A 22,884-nucleotide genomic window follows, 5' to 3' on the forward strand; every position below is an offset into this window, starting at 1 on the left:
GGGTCACCTGCTTTTTTATAGCAACTGCTTGAGAGGTGGGTGGCAATCAGTATCTCCCTCTTTCAGGTCTCCTGGGTCCCACCATTCGGGCAGAAGTCCATGACACGGTGGTTATTACACTCAAGAACATGGCTTCCCATCCAGTTAGCCTCCATGCCGTTGGGATATCCTACTGGAAGGCCTCTGAGGGTGAGTGAGGCAGGCGGGCTTCTTGCTACTGCTGGCTTTGGGCTCTGACTGGGTGGGCTGGGGAAGAGATTGGGGACCCTGATGACAATGGAGCATTGTCTCTATTTTTGTCTATGTCCGATATAAGTGGTGCTTGGAGATATGGACTCTTCCAGAACACGTGGTAGCCCCAAAGGGGGCTGAGAAGTGCTTTAGGACCTTTAGGAGCTTCCCAGGGTACAAGAGATTGGTCTTCAGTGGCATTCACTTCAGAGATAGTTGTGGAATTTGTGTGAGGTTGTTATTACTGAAAACATAGAAATCACACTACTGATGCTTGCTCCCCGGGTGACTTTGAGCCTTTCCCAACTTGGGTCTCACTTTCCTCTGTGAGATGAGAGTTGGACTAGAGGGCCTGGGAGGCGTCTCTCCTAGCTCTGGATCTAGACCACTCTGAAAATCTAACTTCGAATTATGCTTTCATCTCTACCTCGTATGGATCCCATGCAATCTAGAACCCAGTACAAATAGAACAGTGGAGTTATTGCCATTCACAGGTGAGCAATTTCTTCTGTTTTGTCCCTTTCACCCCTAAGCTCACTACGCTAATATTTACAAATTATTTTTAAATGAATACTCATAACTGTCCGTCTACTTAAACATATGGAGTATTCCAAAAGTCTTAGTTCTGTTTTAAACTATTCCAGTTTACCTGATAGCCATCTACAAAGGGGTAAAAATGGACAGCCGTGGTAAGATGGGTGGCAAGGTGTCCAAAGATTGAGGTGTGTGAGGGTAAGGATAATAACTGCTTGATCATAGTGGGGATTTTTCAGCTGCTTTGGAACATAAAAGCTTTAGACCCTCTGAGAGTTGAGAGAACCTTAAGTTCGAAGACAGGGCAAATGTAAACTTTCAGGCTAGTGCCTGGTCTCCCTAATCACCTTGGGAGAATGACCTTGAAGGACCTGCAGCAGCAGCAGCGCTACCGTTCCAACTGAGGGGAGAAACTGAAAAAGAAAAGAACGAGCGAAGCCAGTGGCGACTACCTTCCTTGTCTCTGCACAACAGACAAAGCTGGAAGGCTTCTTAGATTTCATGTCCTTCAACTCCTTTTTTTACAAAGGAAGAAACTGAGAGCTAGGAAAGGGACAGTGCTTCCCCAAGATCTTGTGATGAGGAGATGCCAGGCCTAAGGCTAGAAACCTGTTCTCATACTCACCTTCTCCTGCTCCATTTTGAATCAGTAAATCCTATAATGGACAAGAATATTAATGATCATTCAGCCCATTTTGCAGATGAGGAAGCTGAGGTCTAGAGAGGGGAGGGGATCATAGAATGTCAAAATCTAAGAACCATAGACATTCTATTGTGTACCTTTGTGGCAAAAGAAGAGAGAAGCCAATGGGACAGGAGAGAGTCATGGATTTAGATCAGGAAGAAATCTTGGAGCTTATCCAGTCCTTATGGAACAGCCAGAACTGAGGGCCACTGACTCTGAATGAGTTTAGACATTTCCAGGCAGCGCTTCTCAAAGATTGGGAGAAAAGGCCATCGATGTGTCTGCAGGGAAGTGCAGATGACACGATCGGCCTAAATTAGGCAAGGAGGAGGACTTTGGCATTGGGGAAAGTGAGGATTCCTGAACCTGGAGCCTCAAGACCTGGTGACAGCTGAGAGAGAACGTATGTGTGCTTGTTCAGTTATGTCGCATTCTACACAACCCCATGGACAAAAGTGTTCTAGGTAAAGATACTGGGGCGGCCTGCTATTTCCTTCTCCAATGTGTTCTCGTTTAATAGACGAGGAACTATGTAAATAGGGGTTCAGTGACTTGCCTAGCTAGAGTCCCCCAGCTAGTGACGGCTGGAGGTAGAAGTTTTAAACTCACATCTTCCTAATGGCAACAATGATGCTCTATCCACCGCCCAACAGAGCATTAAGCAAACAAATAGGCAGTTTACTGTAACAATTAATGGTGGGGATGATCCTCAGAGTCACAACACAGTTAACAAATAAGAGTAACAAATAACTTCTGGAACGAGTCTAGGGACTTGTAGAGATTGAGCTACATGGAAAGCCTGATGGCAAATGCTCCGCAGCCCCCACTCCCTCCCCTCCACTAGAATAAAGATAACAGCCTGGAGGAATGCTTTCTTCATCTTCCATGGCAGCAGAGAGGTTGATGTGTTGGTACCTAAGAAAAGCCACTATTTTCTTCAGTATTTTTGGTATCTCCTTTACTAAGCTATTGACTCTTTTTATCATTTTCTTGTACCACTTCCACTTTTATTCCCAATTTTTCCTCTACCTCTCTTGCTTGATTTTTTGAATTGTTTTTTATTTATCGTCAATACACATTGCTTTATGAATCACGTTGGGAGAGAAAAATCAGAACAAAAGAAAAAAAAAAGAAAAAAGTATGTAAAGGGCTGAAACTCTTGAGTCAATGCACTGGGGTCGGATAATCGAGCCCTTGAGGCTAATACCGATTAGACAATACTCTATAAGAATATGCTTGGAAAATGGCCCTTCCCACTATCTTGTGCTGGCCCAATCATTTGGTGTATACAGAGAATTGTGGGAGGGACTAGGAAGTGAAGTGAGACTAGTTAGACTCACTCTGGGCGGAGAGGAAGAGGTGCGGTCAAGGAGATGTTGACTCCAGGTGATTCTAAGGTATCCAGGGTGCTAATGTGGTCATCACAGAAGTGAGCATAGCATGAAACACCCAATTTCCACAGTTCTTTTTCTGGTTGCAGATGGCATTTTCTGTCCAAAGTCTATTGGGATTGCTTTGGATCACTGAATCACTGAGAAGAACCAAGTTGATCATGGCCCAACTTTGCTGTTGCTGTGTACGATTTTTTTCCCCTCTTCTGCTTGCTCAGCATCAGTTCATGTAAACTTTTTCTGGCCTTTCTAAAATCAGCTTATTCATAATTTTTATAGAACAGTAGTATTCCATTATTTTCATATACCAGCCATTCCCCAACGGATGGGCATCTACTCATTTTCCAGCACTTTGCTACCACAAAAAGAGCTGCCACAAACGTTTTTGCACACATGGAGCCTTTTCCTTTTTATGATTTCCTTGGGTTACATATTGCTTGATTTTAAAAATCCTTTTTGAGCTCTTCCATGACCTAAGACCAATTCATATTTTTTCTTTGAGGTTTTGGATGCAGGAATTTTGACTCTGTTGTCTTCTTCTAAGTGTGTATTTTGATCTTCCTTGTCATTATAATAACTTTCTGGGGTCAGAATTTTTTCTGTTGTTTGCTTATTTTCCAGCCCATTTTTTTTGACTTTTAACTCTATGCTAAAGTAGGACTCTGCTTCCCAAGTGGAAGGAGCACTGTCCCAAGCTTCAAGTTTTTTGTGCAGCTGTTTTCAGAGGTAACTCTGGAGACCTGTAAGTTTTGGACTCTTACAAGGTGTGTGATCTAGGGAGAGGTGTGTTTACTACTCTCATGTACTGTGCACTGGTTTGTGAGTACCCACAAGGCCTCTTTTCAAACCTGGAATTGTGATCATTGTCCCTTCTCTATAGCCGCAAGCTAGGCTCTGCTAGTGTTCGTCCTTAACCTGGGACTAAGAGCCAGGACTTTGACCCACATCCAAGTCTAGGCAATGGAGCAGAGTCTTGCCACTGGTGCCAGCTAAGGGACCCCTGTAAATCTTCCAATTCATGGTCCAATCCTCTTACCTTCTGTGGGCTGAGAGCTCTGGAAAACACCTCTGATATTACTGATTCAGTTGCACCCTTGTGCAGCACTTTTCCTGTTGACTTTCTAAGTTGTCTTAGGCTGGAAAATTGTCTCAAACCTCTATCTTTTGTGGGTTCTGCTGCTCTAGAGTTGGTTTTGAGTCATTACTAAAAGGTATATACAGAGGTATGAGAGAGCTCAGGGGAGGCCTTTACCATCTTGGCAAATTTTCCTTCTTCCTTGATTAATCAAGATTCCCACCATGGCTGTTCTAAAATGTCTCCCCCCTTCTTAAGTCTTCAAACTCTTCTTACCTCAAACCCCTTAGTAGAGGACCTTACTTCCTATTTTACTGAGAAAAGCAAAGTAAATCCCTGTGAGTTCTCTTCCCCCTACCCCGCCCTTCATCTCTAAATCTCAATACATCTTCACCCATCTTTTCCCTTTATTCCAGGCTCCACTTGTGCCCTCTTACCTCCTCTGGAAGCTTGATCCATTGTTGATTCTCTTTGTCATTATCAACCTCTCTTCTCTGAAAGTTTCTTCCATCAACACAAATGTTTAGTGTTTCTGTATTCTAAAAGCAACAATCAAAACTCTTGCTTGATCCTGTCATCCCTTTGAGTTATATGTCTGTCCTTAATTCACTGCCAGACTCCCAGAATTCTTATTTCTCGGCCCCATAAATTCTAGCTTCTGACTGTGCTGCCAGTACAGGGCCACCTACTGATACTTCCTCTCTTCAAGATCAGCAATGGTCTCCTAACTGGCTCCTCAGTCCCTTAGCCTTTTCTCTGTTTCCACCTTCTTCAAAATCTCCACTTCTTTTCTGGATATTTTCTCGTCCCTTAGCTTCCGTGAGATTACTCTCACTAGAGTCTTCTCCTAACCGCCTGAATGTCATGGTTGTCCTCCAAGGCCTTTTCCTTCACCTCTCTTTTTTTCTCCCCTTTACCCTCACTCTCCTCTCCTATTTTCTTCTCTTTTGTTCTCTTCTCTTCCTTCTTCCTTTCCTTTCCATTCCCTTCTCTTCCTCCTCATCAACTCCCATGGGTTCAATTATCATCTCTATTCAGATGATTTCTTAAATTATATATTTAGCTCTAAACTTGCCACATATCCACTTGGATGTCATATATACATACATGCATATATATATATATATATATGTATATATATATATATATATGTATGTATGTATTTTTTCCTTTCATTCTCTCCATTCCTGGGTCCTCATCTTAATTAATCTTCTCCTGGATAATTGCAGGAGTTTTCTTCCATTCTTTCCCTTCTTTAACCTATAATCCATACAACTAACAATCTAAGAATCAGGTGTCATAATGTGACCCCCACGCTGCTCAAGGACTCCCTATTACCTCTAAAATAAGACAGAGACTTGAGTCTGGCATTTCAGACACATTTCACATTGCTCATCTCATGTTCCATATTCCAGCCCAAGTGGACAAGCTTTTCTCTCAGCTCAGCATTTGATTTTTCCCTTCTGTGCATTTCTCCAGACCAGCTTCTCTTGCACCCTCGTCCCCCTTTCCCCACCTGAGGCTCCCTCCACTCCTCATTTATACTGCTCCCAGGTCTTATTCAATAAGGTTCCGTTATCTCCTTATAAAGCTTTCCCTGACTATTGTATCAGCTTGGAAGGAACAGGAGAAGTCACCCAAGGCCAACTCCTTACTTTATATTTATGGAAACTGGAGCCCTGACTGGGGAGGGGCTTTCCCTAAAGCCCCAGAACAAGTGAGAGTGAGAGAGCTTGCTCCCATCCAGATTACCTGGTGTCAATTTGTCCGCTGGCTAGCTTGTCACCTAGCATAGATACAGGGAGTGAAGATTTACAAAATACTTTACACACACACACACACACACACACACAGAGAGAGAGAGAGAGAGAGACAGAGAGAGAGAGAGAGACAGAGAGAGACAGAGAGAGACAGAGAGAGACAGAGACAGAGAGAGAGAGAGAGAGACAGAGACAGAGACAGAGAGAGAGAGAGAGACACACAGAGACAGAGAGAGAGAGAGAGACAGAGAGAGAGACAGAGACAGAGAGAGAGACAGAGACAGAGAGAGAGAGAGAGAGAGAGAGAGACAGAGACAGAGAGAGAGAGAGAGAGACAGAGACAGAGACAGAGACAGAGAGAGAGACAGAGACAGAGAGAGAGAGAGAGAGAGAGAGAGAGAGAGAGAGAGAGAGAGAGAGAGAGAGAGAGTTATTATTACTAGCAAAGTTGATCCATACAACAACCATGTCAACGCTATGCTTATCATCCTCATTTGACAGCGGTAGGAAACTGAGGCAAACAGCAGTGAAGTGACTTGCTTAAGGCAGGATTTGAACTCAGATCTCCCCTACTCCCAGAATGTCTGCATCAAGACTTTGCGCCGTTGATCCCTCCTTTTAATTGCATTGATGAGCAGATGTGGAGTTCTACTCTCCCACCATGCCCTCTAAGCAGAATGCAAAGACCTTGAGGGGAGGAACTTGCCATTGTTTTCCCTGTCACGGAAATTAGGCACACTTAAATAAAAAGTAAATGAATAATCGAAGTGTGAGGATGGAGGCAGGATGGCAAAGATCCCCGGACCCTGCAGTGGAGCAAAAAGATATTGAGGAGAAGAGATGAGAAGGGGTTGGAGCATAGGAGAGAAGCCAGAATGGAAGCAGCTTGGATTTAAGGCAGCCAAGGAGGTGTGGGAAAGAGAGAACTCCAGGCATGGCAGATGGCCACAGCTGAGGTCCAGAGACGGAGGGACTTGTTTGGAACAGCTTGGGAGGGAACGGAAGGCCAAGGGAAGGGGATGCACGCAGGAGGGAGAGGAGCAAAGGTGGGTACCGAGAGCAAGGAGAGAAGGGGATGAGTAGGGAGAGGTGGCCTCATAAAGGGGGAGAGGCTTTAGGAAAGGGCAAAGTGAAAGGCCTGAAACAGAGTGTGGGAGGGAGTCAAGGCGCAGGAGAGGGAGGAGGGCTGATCTGCAAGAGGAGAAGAAGGAAAGGGTGGAAGGTGCAGGTGATGGGGGAGAGGTGAAGCGGGGGATGACCAGCAGCTTGAGGACATAAGGAAAGGAACTGCAAGACCGAGTTAACCTTAAGAGAGGGGAAAGAGAAGGGAAGGGAGTGTGGCAGAGAGGGGAGAGAAGTGTCAGGTCTCCAGGAGGAGGAGGAGAAAGAGGAGGGAAGGACTGCTGCGGCAGCAAAGGGGGGAGGAGGGGACAGAGGAGAGCTGCTGATGGCAGGCCGGGAAGCCTGAACCGAAGCAGGGGCTGGAAGAAGGCCAGGGCTGCAGGTGTGGTTCATCTGTAGGGGCGCTGAACGTCCTGGGCCCAGCAGATAGTGGAGACAGCCCAGCCAGGACAGGAAAAAGTCTCACGCATGAGACCTCTTGCTGCGCGTGGCCTCCATGAGCCCTCGTAATGGGGTTTTCGCAGCCAGTGCTGGATTCTGACTCGATGCTCTCAGCCTCTTCCCCACTTGCCAGGCTGCCCTGCGTGACCCAGCATGGCTGCATTGCTATGGCCTTCCCGTGCTTGTGTGAGAATCTGGGCCCTGCTTGCCCTGAATCTGGCCATTCCCTTTCTTCTGCCTTTAGGGGCCGGGTACAACGACCAGACCAATTACATGGAAAAGCAAGATGACGAAGTAGCCCCAGGGGCCAGCTACACGTACGTGTGGCAAGTCCTGAAGGAGAATAGCCCCATGGACCATGACCCACCATGTCTCACCTACTCCTATCTTTCTCATGTGGACACAGTGAAGGACCTGAATACGGGCTTGATTGGGGCTCTGCTGGTCTGCAAAGAAGGTACTTGGGAAGGAGGGAAGGGCAGATGATGCAGAGGGGTCATGGGCAGGGGAAGGTAGCCCAGAAAGAGCACAGAAGAGACTCTCACTGAAGGGACTCAAGGGGCATCTAGTCTTCCTTCTTCCTTTGACAGAGGAAGTCACCGAAGCCCAGATAGGTTAAGGACCTTGCCCGGGATCACCAGAACCTCAACAGCTGCCCACTGTCTGACTTCTCTTGCTCTAAATTCCCATTCCCTGGGTTGGTTCCTATGAGAATGAGAGGAACAGACTGAGACCTCAAGCAGGAGAAGGAGACAGCTTTCCTTTCTTCACCTTCTCCTCCTCATCCTTTGCAAACCAGAGATAACTCCCTTATCGGAAGATGTGCTCTGTTGCCCCCAGTGCTGCCCATGATTCCGTCCACGTTTGGACTACGGCCGCCTTCTCGGGCTTAGGGTTTGCCAAGAAACGTCCTTGCCTTGGCCTACCTGTGGCGCTCTTTCAGCCAGGTGCCGTGTCTGGATTATGTGTAAAGTAACAAGAAATGAATGTCTTCAACATAGGTACTTCAGTGCCCACCCCCCTTTCCATAAGACTAAAGAGCAGGAGGAAGCTTCCTTTGATGGGAGACTCTTGTCTGGCTCTCTTTAACGTCCCTTTTCTTTTCTTTTAGGAAGTCTGGCTGGAACAGAGCACTTGCAAGAGTTTGTGCTGCTCTTTGCTGTTTTTGATGAAGGTGAGAAGATGTCCCTTGAGCCACTGTTGAGAGCTTGCTCTACCTGAGAATAGTGCTCAAGACTTGCCATTGGAAAACACCAAATACCAACTGGGGCAGAGAATCCACCAGGGCATGGCATCAGGAAGGGCCCCCCCCAAGGATTCGAGGCATTGGAACTGGTCACTCAGAGTCATTCTAAATTAGAAGGGATCCAGATCCCAGGATTCCTGAGCTGCCAGAATCCTCAAAGCTTGCATCAGGCCCAATCCTGACTTGACCAAGAGTCTTCTCTGCCACATCCAGGCCCCGTGGGCATCCGCTCTCTGCTGGAACAGCCCCAGTGTTGTGCTGAGCATTCTCTTGCTTCTACTTTTGAACAACAGAAATTTAAAGAAAAAAAAAAGCTGTGTCAGCTAGGAATCTGTTGTCCCTCAATTTTAGACCAGGGTTCAGAGGTTCTTTCTCAGACATCATCACCTCCTTAGCCAGCAGTTCACTTCTCAAATACGTTTTTCTCTTCAGTAGCTATTGCTCCAGAGGGAATACAAGAGTAACTTGTGCCCAACCCCCAAGGTCTTCAGTGGAAGGCTTAGGGAGTGTTTCTTAGACTCCTCCTGCAGTGCCCATTTGAATCACCCCAAAGGGGAGCAGATATGTGATTTATCTTGGCTTTTAGCCACAGGAGGCTCTTCTGTCATCCCTATCAGACTGACAAAAGAGCTCCTTCTGCACCTTCGGGAATCACTGGCTCTGTACCACCCTCCACTGGACTTTGCTTCTTCTTTGGCCTAATGGCTTCAGAACCTGTACTCAACCAGGCCTTGGAAAACCAGCATCTGCTTCCCCTCCAGAGTACCAGCTTCCTCCTCTTTAGCAGGAGGACCCTTCCATCTGTTGTCAATTTCCAGATGTCTAGCTCTTCTTGTTCTTCTCCTTTCTTCTTTGGGAAACAGCGTTCTGCTCTCTGACTTCCTGCCCAGAGTCAAGTTTCCTCTTTCCAAGCTCAGATCTCTCCTTCCCCTTTAAAGGCCTGCTTTCATTTCCTTCACAAGATTTATTATTCCCCCCAAATCTGGAGTATGAGAGTCATTCTTCGAGTTGCCTCTTTCAAGGAGAGAGGGAAACCTATAGATTAAAAAAAAATTGGATGTGGCCAAAATACAAACATGGTCGTTTAATTGTTGAAAAGACAAGAACTGGTCGTAAGGGACTTAAGAAGGTGCTTAGAGCTGGGGAGAAACTGAGGGAGGAAATCTCCATAAGGTACCACCGACCAGATTGAAGACTTCTAACTCAAGGAGTGGCTAAGGGAACCCCCTCCAGGGCTGCAGGAAGGGGGAGCCTGTCTGTTGATTGATGGCCCGAGAGGTCCTGCAAAGACTCCAGACTTGGCTGAAGGTGGAGTGGAGTTTGTCCCTTCTGGTTGGGAATTTAAAAGCTTTCCTTTTTAGGCTGTGCTTTTGAATTGTATTGCCAGGATTTGGCATTGCTGGAAGAAATGATGGTTCTGGGATAAAGCAACCTACTGAGCATCTTCTTTTCTACCCCCCTCAATCCCCAGGGAAAAACTGGCATTCTGAACCAGATGAGACCGAGACACAGGCTCAGATGTACGAGTCCAAAAAATTGTACCCTAAAGTGCACACTATCAATGGCTACGTGAACGGCTCTTTACCAGGTAGGTAAGAACCTTCCCACAAACTCTCAGAGGTCATTCTTGGCTAAGCCAAGGAACATTTACTCCAAGTAGAATTTGTTGCTCAGCACCGGGGACACAAGGACAAAACAAAGCCAAGGTTGGCCCTCCACAAGCTTCTGTGCTGGCAGTAGATACGAATGTAACTAGAGAAGTACGGAAACACAATCACATGAGAAATAGCAATCATGGGAAATCAAGGAAGGCTTTCTGTAAGAGGTGGTTGGCACATGAATTGATTCTTTTTTTACATTTAAGTTTTATTCCCTTTTATTTTCCCAATTACATGTAAACAAAAAATTTTAACATCCTTTTTTTTTTAAGTTTGGCATTCCAAATTCTCTCCCTCCCTCCCTTCTCTTGCACCTTCTTGAGGAGGTTCTACATGCTGCAGTCATGCAGAACGGTTCCATAATTAGCCACGTTAGAAAACCCAGACCCCAATCCCCCGAATCACAAATGAAAGAATCTGCTCCCATCTCATTCCAAGTCCATTTGTTCTTTCTCTGGGCCTGCATGGATGGCAATTGATTCCTGAAGCGAGCTCGGGACTGGGAGAAGCCTGGGGGAGGAGGGAGGATGTTCTAGACATGTTTGCAGTCAGTGCAAAGGACAGAGATAGGAGACGGGCTGCAAGCAGACCAACCTGCCCAGCATGTAGGTCACATAAAGGGGAAAAGGGCTGGCAAGCCAGCTTCAAAGGCCCCTTGTGAATGTGAGCAGGGAAGCAACGGGGTCGGAATTTGAGGGACTCAGGGAGATCCGGATGGACGGTGCTGCCTGAGAGAAGGGACAGGCAGGAGGCAGGAGGACCAGTTAGGAGGGTGTGATCCAAGTAAGAGGGGAGGAGGGTAGTGGCTATGGACCCTGACAGAAGGGCTTGGATGTGGAGGTAAAAATCACCAGATCCGCAACCAATTGGATAGAAGAGGGGGGAGGAGGGAGAGAGGAGAGTCTGGAAGGATGTCCAAGGTCGTGCAGAGGATGAGTATGCCTCACATAGAAATAAGGGAGGACTTTCCCGGTTTAGGAGAAAGGAGGAAGAGTTCTATTTAGAGCAGGTTGAGTTCAGAGAGAGACGGAGAGATTGAGACAAAGACAGAGACAGAGAGAGGGAAGAGAGACAAAGACAGAGACAGAGAGAGAGACAGACAAAGAAAGAGATAGACAGAGACTGAGACAGAGACATTGAGAAATAGAGAGACAGAGACAAATACAGACAGAGAGAGAGACAGAGATAAAGACAGAGACAGAGAGAGGGAAGAGAGACAGAGACAAAGACAGAGAGACAAAGAAAGAGATAGACAGAGACTGAGACAGAGACATTGAGAAATAGAGAGAGAGACAGAGACAAATACAGACAGAGAGAGAGAGACAGAGATAAAGACAGAGACAGAGAGAGGGAAGAGAGACAGAGACAAAGACAGAGGGACAAAGAAAGAGATAGACAGAGACTGAGACAGAGACATTGAGAAATAGAGAGAGAGACAGAGACAAATACAGACAGAGAGAGAGAGACAGAGATAAAGACAGAGACAGAGAGAGGGAAGAGAGACAGAGACAAAGACAGAGAGACAAAGAAAGAGATAGACAGAGACTGAGACAGAGACATTGAGAAATAGAGAGAGAGACAGAGACAAATACAGAGACACAGAGAGAGAGACAGAGATAAAGACAGAGACAGAGAGAGGGAAGAGAGACAGAGACAAAGACAGAGAGACAAAGAAAGAGATAGACAGAGACTGAGACAGAGACATTGAGAAATAGAGAGAGAGACAGAGACAAATACAGACAGAGAGAGAGAGACAGAGATAAAGACAGAGACAGAGAGAGGGAAGAGACAGAGACAAAGACAGAGAGACAAAGAAAGAGATAGACAGAGACTGAGACAGAGACATTGAGAAATAGAGACAGAGACAAATACAGAGACACAGAGAGAGACAAAGACAGAGACAGAGACACAGAGAGCAACAGAGAGAGGAGAGAGAGTGTAACAGAATGAGAGGGGGATTCCCGGCCCTCTTCACTTTTCCCTTTAGCTGGGTGCTAAGCCAGCGCCTGCTATCCTCCCGGCTCAGCCCGTTCCTAGTGCTGGCTTCTTGGGGTCTCGGGGATAATCCCTGAGCTGCTGCCCAAAGCAGGACTGGCCCAAGCTCTGTGCTGCTGCTGCCGCTGAGGTCCGGCCCGGGGCCCACTTACACAGGCGCCCGTCTTCCTTGGCCGTCCCCCTGCGTGGCCTCTGACCCCCTTTCCTCTGAGGATCGGCTCCTCTCCGAATTGCCAGGAACTCAGTCTCCAGTTTTGACTTCTGATGCAGGACGATGCTTTGGGGGGGGGAGCGGGCAAGGAAGGGGGCGCTCCCTCTCTGTGGCTCAGGAGGGTGAACCAGGAGGCAGCGAGGCTCAATCTGCTGCAGCTTGGCTTCCCTGCTTAGCACACAGCTCAATGGCTGTTTATCGTAAATGTTAGTCCATGTTAGGAAGGAAGGAGGAAGAAGGAGAGAAAGAAAGGAAGAAAGGAGGGAAGGTAGGAAGAAAGGAAGGAAGAAAGAAAGAGGGAGGGAAGGAAGAAAGGAAGGAAAGAAGAAAGGAAGGGAGGGGGCAAAGGAAAGGAGGGATGGAAGGAAAGTAGGAAGGAATGGAGAGAGAGAGGGAGAGAAGGAGGGAAGGAATAAAGAAAGAAAGGGGAAATGGAGGAAAGAAAGGAAGGAAGGAAGGAAAGAATGAAGAGAGGGAGGGAAGAAAGGCAGACAAAAAGGAGAGAGAGAAGAAGAAAGGGATGAAAGCACACCAAGGAAAGGTGAAAGGACAGAGGTGCTAAAGCTGTATTTGGTCCAGTCTCCATCACAGAGCCCTCCTGTGGCCTTCTGTGACCCTGACTCATGGTAGTCTAGATTGTAGGCGAGACACCTCCTTTATGAAATGCTGAAGCGGGGGCACATCTGCCTGGGTCTTTGAATACTCACCAGAGTCTGTATCCCAAAGAGATCATAAAGGAGCGAAAAGGGCCCACCTACGCTAAAGTGTTTGTGTGGCAAGAAACTGGAAACTGAGTGGATGCCCATCAGTTGGAGAATAAGTTCTGGTACATGAATATTATGGAATATTCTGTTAGAAACAATCAGCGGGATGATTTCAGAGAGGCCCGGAGAGACTGACAGGAAGTGATGCTGAGTGAAAGGAGCAGGACCAGGAGATCAGTATACACGGCAACAGGAAGATTGCACCATGATAATTCTGATGGACATGGCTCTCTTCAACAAGGAGATGGTTCAAGGCAGTTTCAATAGTTTAGTATGGAAAATGCCATGCTCCAGAGCTGGACACTGAATGTGGAACAAAGCATAGTATTTTTACTTTTTATTTTCTGTTTTTCTTCTTTCTCGTGTTTTTTCCCTTTTGATCGGATTTTTCTTGTACAACATAACAAACATGGAAATATGTTTCAAAGGATTGTATATGTTTAACCCATATCAGATTGCTTGTTGTCTTGGAGAGAAGGGAGGGAGAAAAATTTGGAACTCAGTCTTACAAAAGTGAATATTGAAAACTATTTTTACATGTATTTGGAAAAATCAAATACTATTGAATACTTATCAGAAAAGACCATGACGGGCAGAGGGAAACAGGAGGCAATCCCACTTTAGAGCTTCGGGACACAGGGGAGGATGGGGAAGGCAGGCAGTCCTCTTGGGGACATGAATGGAAGAGGCAGAAAATAGCAATCACCTAACTATGGATTGCAGTTGGGAGCACTGTGGCCCCAAGGACCCAATGAAGGGGGAAGAAGATTGGGGGACAGGAGTTTGAGGTCTCCTTTTTATACTTTTTTTTGGAAATAGATTCTTACTTGCGCCATCTTGAGGTTAGTTGATTAATGTATTCAAATCATTTTAAAGTTGTCAGTAAAACTTTGTTTTTTCTCTTCTTCTCTTATCTATTTTTTTTCTTGTTTGCTGAGGCAATTGGGGTTAAGTGACTTGCCCAGGGTCACACAGCCAGGAAGAGTTAAGTGTCTGAGGCCACATTTGAACTCAGTTCCTCCTGACTTCAGGACTGGTGCCCTATCCACTGCGCCACCCAGCTGTTCTTCCTCTTATCTATTTAAAAAATTTTATTTTAATAGCATATTATTTTTGCACATGGGGGTTCATTTCCCTCTTTTATGATGGGGATAAAGACCCAGTAGAAACACTGCTGAATCAAAGGGTATGCACAGTTTGATGGCCACTAGGTATAGTTTCAAATTGCCCTCCAGAATGGTTGAATCAGTTTACATCAGTAAAACTTTAAAAATGAGCATGTCCACATCATCTTAAAATGCTCAGCACCATTTAATGATCTACTACTCTTTCTCTTGCTGCCTGAAATTTATTTATTTATTTATTAAAGCCTTTTATTTACAAAACATATGCATGGATAGTTTTTCAACACTGACTCTTGGAAAACCTTGTGTTCCAAATTTTTCCCTTCCTTCCCCCCACCTCATCTCCATAGACTGCAAGTACTCCAATACATGTTAAACATGTAAAAATATATGTTAAATCCAATATATGTATACATATTCATATGATTATCTTGCTGCACAAGACAAATCAGATCAAAAAGGGGAAAAAATGAGAGGATAAGAAAAACCAAATGCAAGAAAACAACAGAAAGAGTGAAAATGGTAGGTTGTGGGCCACACTCAGTTCCCACAGTCCTCTCTCTGGGTGAAGATGGATGCCTGAAATTTAACTGAGATGAATGGATCATGGACCCTAACAGCAGCGCCTAGATGATGGTCCTGATGCAGCACACACTAAGGGGAGATGAATCCTGATGTACATATGATGTAAAATGTAAATTGCTCCTTTGATCACTGGGACGGTTTGTACATGACCTCCTTATTCTTCTTTGTAATCCTACTTCCTGTTATTGGTGCCTTATGCTGGCTGCATACTTACTGTCCTGTGGTGTGGGTGGGTAAGTGGGTGGGTGTCAGAGGGACTAGAACAAGCCACAATTTGTTGGGGGATTTTTTCACTTAATAATATTTTATTTTTTCCAGTCACATGTATAGTTGATTTTCAACATTCATTTCTATAAGTTCCAATTTTTTTCTCCCTTCTTCCCTTCCCTTTTCCCTCTCCAAGACAGCAAGCAATCTGGTATAGGTTATACATGTTACAGCCACATTAAACATATTTTTGTATTACTTTTGTTGTGAAAACAAAATCAGAACAAAAGGGAAAAAAATCATGAGATAGAAAGAAAAAAAAGTGAAAATTATATGCTTTGATCTGCATTCAATCTCCATAGTCCTTTTTCTGGATGTGGATGGTATTTTTTATCCCAAGTCTACTGAAATTGTACAAGCCACAATTTGAATGCACTGTGAGCTTCTGAACCATGTCTAGGTTTCTTTGTGAGTTCCTCAGACAGGGCTGGGTCCTCAACAAAATGTGATGGTTTCTGACCTTGACTTAGAAACAGACTTGAGACAAGAGCACAGGACCTGGGCCAATCCAGGACGGGCTAGATGGCAAAAGGAAGGGAAGAGAAAGGGGGAGCAAGAGGAGAAGAGAAGGGAAAAAGAGGAGAAAAGGGTAGGAAGAGGAGAAAAGGGAGTGAGGAAGGAAGAGGAGGAGAGGGGGAAAGGGAAGAAGAGGAAGTGATAAGGGAGGGAAAGGGGAAGAGGAGGAGGAAGAAAGGGAAGGGGGAAAGGAAGGGAAGTGAAGAAGAGGGAAAAGGGAAAGGGGAAGAAGGGAAAGGGGTAAGGAAGGAGAAGGCTAGAGGAAGAGGAGTCTACTTAGGATATATCTTCTAATATGTTGATATATATGTATAGCTTCTGTTCTGAATGTAGGGTCTTGGAAGTTAAAGACCTTTCACCTTTGGCTTTGAACCCCATTGCTTGGCACAGAGGATGAGGCTCCAAGATATTTGTTAACTGGTTGATCAATCTGAGGAAAAATGGGATTTTCAGTATTTTTATTTGTTATACTATGATGTTATTTATTCATAATCACTCTTTTGATCAATAATTATTATGATTTTCCTGTGCAGATCTGTTAGTATGTCACAGGAAGGTGGTCCACTGGCATGTGATTGGGATGGGCACTGCTCCTGAAGTCCACTCGATTTTTCTGGAAAGCCATACGTTCCTTGTGAGAAATCACCGCCTCACCTCTCTGGAGATCTCTCCAGCCACATTTCTCACCGCCCAGACGCTGCATATGGACACCGGCCACTTCCTGATGTTTTGCCAGATCTCATCTCACCAACATGGTAACGTCTCTGGGTCCCCTGCCGAGATCCTAAAAGAGAATTGTATGAAAGAAGAGTCACTAAAGAGTTGAGGTTTGTGGGGCAGTTAGGTGGTGCAGTGGATAGCGCACCAGCACCTGCTCTCAGGACAGGAGGACCCGAGTTCAAATCTGGTCTCAGACATTTAGCACTTCCTGGCTGTGTGACTCTGGGTAAGTCACTTAACCCCAGCCTCAAAAAAAAAAATGTTGAGGGGTGGAAATAGAGACTGAAGATATTGTATGTAGGGAGATATGGGTGTTGGGGCGTGTAGGTAGACTGGGGGGCAGGAGTGGTAGAGCTGTGAGATGGTAGAGGTGGGAAGTGAATAGAGTCCCCGATGCTCCCAGTGGGAAGGGGCCTTAGCCCCTTTATAATTTAGCCCAAGCACTACTACAGCAACCTGAACAGTGCTGGGCACCTCCAAAGCTGAGGAGTACCCCACTTCTCAAGGCATTCTGCTCCCCATTTGACTGTTAGAATATTGAGTGTAAGAATAACTCTTGAGTGTTGGAATATTTCTTTCCCTTTGCCAAGCCTTTAAAGTTGTTTCTTCACCTCCTCCATCCCTTGCTCTGGATTCTGTCCTTTTGGGACCAGAAAGAAGGAGAATGGCTCCTCTCCTCCATGACAGGTCTTGAGATGTACACCCGCCTTCATTTGCTCTTCTTCCTGGCTAAATCGGACCAGTCCCATTACAGGGACTGGAGACTTCTGCTCCTTGGCTGCCCTCCTCTGGAGCTTAGCAACATTTTCAATATGTGGATCCTAGAACTGAACCCAGTCTTTCAGAAGAGGTTGGACAAGGGCCGAGGGCCTTGAGATCCGCATCTTCCCAGTCCCAGCAATTGGAGCTCTCTGAAGGCAGTTCAGGACCTCAGGGAGCTACTCTGCCAGCCATCACTTTTTACACACTGCTGCCTGCTGGGGAGTGGGCAGTTCTCACACATTCAGAGGCTGCCTTTGGAAATAGGAGTCCACAACAGAAGTTCCCAACGACCCAGAACTTCTCAGAGTTGAACTCTCCCTATTATTGCTCATCCCCTGAAGCCTTTCCAACATTCAATATCTTTATTTTCCCCAGTTCCGTGTAAAACAATTATTTTACATTTTTTTAAACTTGGATTTCCAGGTTTTTCTGAGATCATCCTGCTCAGCTTTTCCCACAGAACAATAATATTCGATCATAACCACATGCCACAATGTATTGAGCCATTCCCCAATTGATGGGCATGCCGTCGATCTCCAATTCTTTGCTCTGAGAAAAGAGCTGCTAGAAATAGTTTTGTACATATAAGTCCTTTCCTCTTTTTTAAAAATCTCTTTTGCAAAAAACAATTTAAAAAAAAAAGAAAGAAATGCCTGCCATCTAGGGGAGGGGGTGGAGGGAAGGAGGGGAAAAACTCGGAACAGAAGGGAGTACAAGGGATAATGTGGTAAAAAATTACCTATGCATATGTACTGTCAAAGAAAATGCTATAATTATAAAAATTAATTTAAAAAAAGATATTATTTTTAAAAAAATCTCTGGGGATTCATGCCTAGTAGTGGTATTGTTAGGTCAAAGGATGTGCACGATTTATTTTGATTTGTTTCATTTGGATGTGTATGATTTATTTTGATTTGTTTTATTTGGATGTGTATGATTTTATAGTCCTTTGAGTGTAATTCATATCTTCTGATGATTTATCAGTGGGGGGAAGGCTCAAAGCCTTTCTAAGGAGAGAGGAGCATGGTGGGGGAGTTCTCTGTCCCCTTGAGCTTGTCATCCCCATCTGCGATCCCCTGAATTTGTGGCTCAGTGTCTGGCTCGGTCACAGATTAGCTCGCTCCCTTCTCTCGGCTGGGCTATGACCCTCTAGTCCTCCTTTAGTAGGGCCCCCAATAAATGCAGTGATCCTAAAGGCCCAAGAAGAACAGCTACCAGTTTGTGAACAGCTGCGAATGAGCAGGGATTCGCGTGAAAGGCAGGCCACGGGCAACAAGTGATTCCACCTGTTCCCAGGCTCCCCCTCTTGTTTCCTGATCTCTTGGTCTCTTCCTTGACACAAGAAGGCACGAGACTCATGCTGAGTTCGCTGCAGCGGAATTATGATGGAGCCTGTGGGCCACAGCTGCCCTTCAGAGGTGCTACGCGGACCACGGGCTGCCAGACCGGCCCGAGGGCCAGACCTGGGGACGGGCCTCACACAGCCGTGTGGCCCTGCGCGAGTCCCTTCCCCCTGTTGGCCTCCGTTTCTGATCTGTGAAATGAGCCGGAGAAGGAAATGGCGAAAGCCTTCCGTCCCTCGGCCCAGAAAGCCCCAAAAGGAATCCCCGAGAGTCAGCCACACCGGAAAAACCACCAGCACAGATCACGTGTCAGCTCCCGCAGAAGCCGTTCCTGGAACACGATGGGCAATGGCAACATCTGCTGGTCTGGCGGGGTGTTGCAGCCTGGTCCCTTAGCTAGTTCTCATGACTGAAGTAAGAGGGAAACGTTGGGGCTTGGAGTGCGCAATCCCCAGGCCAGGGGGATATTGCTGTCCGAATAAGTGCGGTAAAGGCCAACAAAGGCAAAGGCGGTGAGGGAAAAGGGGGGGGGCGAGACCAAGCTTCTGACCGTGCCCCCTCTTGAGAAGAAGGCGACGTGGGAGCAGGTGCTGAGCTGCCCCGTCAGCTGGGGCCCCACAACGTTCGGGGTAAAAGTTACTGAGAAACGCAATCAGCCGAGGCATCTCCCTGCCCAGCGAGCCTTGCTGTCAGAACTGCAGATGCACCCCACCCTCACCCCAAGGCCCTTTCCTGGCTCAGCTAAGACTATGCTAAGACCCCCTGGAGCCCGAGGGGTGCTCCGACAAGGGGGAGCCGCTCGGGTAGACCAGGGAAGCTGGAAGCCTTCAGCACGAGGAGGCCACACAAACGGGCTTGCCCTCGGGGAAGAATATTGAGGTTTGGGCCACAGTAAGACCAACCTTGAGCCTTGGGATCTGCTCAAAGGGCAGGGCAGAAAGTAGCCGGGTAGTGTGTTGGGAGCGCTGCCTCATTTGTCTTTTTCTACCCCAGATGGCATGGAAGCCTACGTCCATGTGGAAACCTGTCCCGAGGAGCCCCAGCTCAAGATGGAGAAAGAGTCAGGCATTTACTATGATGACTATGAGCAGGACACCGAGGTGTTCCTGTTGCCCGATGTCGGCGATTCTCCCTTCCTCCAAGCACGTTCAGTGGCCAAGAAGCACCCCAAAGCATGGTTTCATTACATTGCAGTACAAGAGGTGGACTGGGACTACGCCCCCGCAGCCCTCGCTGAGCCCTCAGCCAGGTGAGTTGGGCCTGGCCAGAGGAAGGCCACAACAGGCCTCTCTCCCTTGGAGCCTGACCTTTTTCTCTGCTTCAAAGACACTTCCCATTGCCTCAGAATAAGAGACCCTTAAGTGGAGCTTGTGGCAGCTGAGGAATCATTTCCATTTGTTCAGGTAATACCTGGAAGGTGGAGCAGGACGCGAACAGCTCACAGTGGACAGGTATTCTCCAGCCTCTGCCACCTTCCTTTTTTCATTCCAGTGTGGCCGTGCTATGGGGCAAACAGCACCGAGCAGAGAAAAGGATGCTGGATCTGAGGTCCTGCCACTGTGTGCCCTTCAGATTCAGATCCGGTTTCCTTGGTTGTGCAATGTTTCCTCGTTTGTAAAACGGGCACAATAATACCTGCAGCCACTACCTCATGGGCCATGATGCCTTTGGGATGCCTGCTCCCGGGTCCCTGTCAGCCCTGCTTCTTATGATTCTGGGTCAGCCACATAAGCTTGCCTTGCTCATAGCTCTGAACTGGATGTCAGCCTCTCATCCCTCCCTTAGGACTTAAGAGGAGAGCTTTGGGGCAGCCTCTCATCTTTTTTTTCTTCTTTGCAGAGAATCCAAAAGTCATCATGTGAAGAGCCATCCTCAATGGCTTGGCAGGAAGTATAAGAAAGCCCGGTACATGGCCTACACAGATGGAACTTTCAAGACTCCTCAGTCTAGTCCACACGAATCAGGCATTTTGGGACCTTTGCTTTATGGAGAAGTTGGAGACATACTCTTGGTAAGAAGGGGAGGGAATCTGGGAAACGGAGCTGGAAAACCCAAGGGCTAGATTTGAGTCTGAAGCCACAGCTGCCCGTTCCTATGACTTTGGACACTCCTTGAAAATGAGATGGTTGAACTAGTTGCTGCTCCTTTCAGTTCTAAATCTGGCATCTTTAATGTTTAACCTCAGGGCCAAGAACTGATCCTGGTGGCACTCCACCAGGGAAACCTTTGTGTTGAAATGGGAAGTTAATCTTTGGTCTTTGGATACGATTTATTCAACTTATCAGTGATCATCCAGTTCACATTTCACTATTCATGAGGATAGAGGCAGCTGTGGGATAGTGCCTTAGTGTAAGGAAGAGCTGAGGGTTCAAGTCCTGCCCCAATATATCCATCCTAGACAAGTCACTGAACCCTTCGTGCTCTAGGCCTCGGCTTCTTAAACTGTGGCCCACAACCCTATGTGGAGTCTTATAACTGAAAGTGGGGGGTCTTGAAATTATGATTTATTATCAGTAGATGCTTGAATTGTATGCCTGTTTAATTCACATAAAAATGTCTTTAGGGAAAAGGAGTCAGAAGGAGAAACCCTTTGAACTGCAGAGAATATGTTGGCCTGAATTGGCAGACGGGGTTTATTTGAGTGTCAATTCCATATATTGATAATCGTTGGTCCAGTCTTTATTCCTATTCAGAAGAATTCCAGATGAGACTTTGTCAGATTCCCTGCTAACATCCAGAAGCACAAAAAAGACTGTGTGATGAAAGGGTTGTGGTAAAGTGGCAAGAACATTGGGATTTGAATCAGAAGCCTTGGGTTCAGCTCTCAGTTCAGGTAGGCCATCTTTGGGCCTTAGTTTCTCCTTGGTAAGATGAGGAGGCCGCATCAGGTAACCCCTGAGGGCCCATGCAGTTTGTTATCTGCTCATGGAATATTGGTAGGCATTCAAATGAGCCAGAATAGAGGCTTTCTTTATTAGTCAAGCAGAAAGATAGAAAGAGCATTGGAAAACGCAGAATTTTTGTTTACTTTTTTTCGTGAGGTGATTGCAGTTAAATGACTTGCCCAGGATCGACAGCTAGGAAGTGTTAAGTGTCTGAGGTCGGATGGGAATTCAGGTCCTCCTGACTTTAGGACTCTAGCTGCCCCAAAATGCAGAACTTTGGGGGATACGGTGGACACCCTGTGCTTGGAAGCAGAGCAGCATGGCATAGGGGTGTTGCATTTTGGAACATGCTCAGATAGCAGCAGCAGCGTCGGCCAGAATAATGTCAGTTTCAGGGTAGCATACCCTCCAAGAATAACCAGACTGAGGTAACAAAGAAAGAGGGCCCATGCTAGCTTGGTCATTACTAGATTTTATTAGGATTAATGAGGTTAATTGGGGGAATTACTCACAAGGGTCTTGGGCTTGTTGAATTTGAGATGTCTGCGGGACACTCCCTTAGAGAGGTCCAATAGTCCATTGGTGACGGGAGACTAGAAATCAAGAGAGAGAGAAGGGCTGGGTAAATAGAGCTTAGGATCATATCTGGAGAAATCCATGGGAACGGATGAGGTCACCAAGTGAAATAGTATGGAGAGAAAAGAGAAGAGAACTTAGGAGAGTTTTGGGGGCCCCCATGGCTGGTGGGTATGGCCTGGCTCCAGCAAAGGGGACCAAAGAGAAGGAGAATCTGGACAGGTCAATGTCATAAAAACTCAGAATCTCAGCAAAGAGGGCAATTGCCAATGTTAGGAACTTCAAGAGAGCTCAAGAAGGAGTATTGAGAAAAGTCCATTAAATTGGGCAATTAAAAGATCAGTGATGAGATCAAAAGCAAGACTTGGCTGGGATATTATAAGAAAGAAACTTTTTTTTTCAGATTTTCTCCAGCTTGAGTCAGGAGCACATGAACAGGAGGGAAAGTGATAGATGGTCAAAGTAATCCAAGGCTTGCCAGGGCATGGTCTGTGACGAGAGAAGAGGGGACAGGGCCTTGATTATAGGGCACAGCACACAATGTAGCGAGCTCTCCAAGGACTTGAGATAGAGGGAGGGGGAGCGTGCGGCCAGAGCTTGGGAAAGAACTGGGGACCAGCACACGAAGGGATTTCAGTCCTCACGAACACAAAAGTGGAATGCTCGTCACTCATGACAAGATCAAGGTTATGTATAGTTAAAATGGGCTAGGAGTGATAGGGAGAAGGGAGTAGACTGGAGAGCTCTGTGAGGCACAGATGCTGGAGGCGGCTCTCTCTCCTCTGTCTCTGTCTCTCTCACTCTGGCTTTTTGTCTCTCTGCATGTCTGTCTATTTCTCTCTCTGTCTCTCCTCTCTCTCTCTGTCTCTCTCTGTCTCTCTCTCTCTGTCTCTCTCTCTGTCTGTCTCTCTGTCTCTGTCTCTGTCTCTCTCTGTCTCCATTTCTCTCTCTGTCTCTCTCTGTCTCTCTCTGTCTCTCTGTCTCTCTCTGTCT

General features: G+C 46.5%; 1 protein-coding gene across 1 annotated transcript in view; it reads left to right on the top strand.

Annotated features, from left to right (window-relative positions):
* Positions 1 to 22,884, top strand: part of F8 (coagulation factor VIII) — a 110,562-nt gene that overhangs the window by 24,625 nt on the left and 63,053 nt on the right. The window contains exons 3-9 of the mRNA XM_074278450.1: positions 67 to 189; positions 7,484 to 7,696; positions 8,351 to 8,413; positions 9,957 to 10,073; positions 16,139 to 16,360; positions 19,424 to 19,679; positions 20,270 to 20,441. Coding sequence (XP_074134551.1) covers positions 67 to 189; positions 7,484 to 7,696; positions 8,351 to 8,413; positions 9,957 to 10,073; positions 16,139 to 16,360; positions 19,424 to 19,679; positions 20,270 to 20,441 — 1,166 coding nt within the window. The remainder of the gene's footprint in view (positions 1 to 66; positions 190 to 7,483; positions 7,697 to 8,350; positions 8,414 to 9,956; positions 10,074 to 16,138; positions 16,361 to 19,423; positions 19,680 to 20,269; positions 20,442 to 22,884) is intronic.

The sequence above is a fragment of the Sminthopsis crassicaudata genome, chromosome X (assembly GCF_048593235.1).
Source record: "Sminthopsis crassicaudata isolate SCR6 chromosome X, ASM4859323v1, whole genome shotgun sequence".
Classification (NCBI taxonomy): domain Eukaryota; kingdom Metazoa; phylum Chordata; class Mammalia; order Dasyuromorphia; family Dasyuridae; genus Sminthopsis; species Sminthopsis crassicaudata.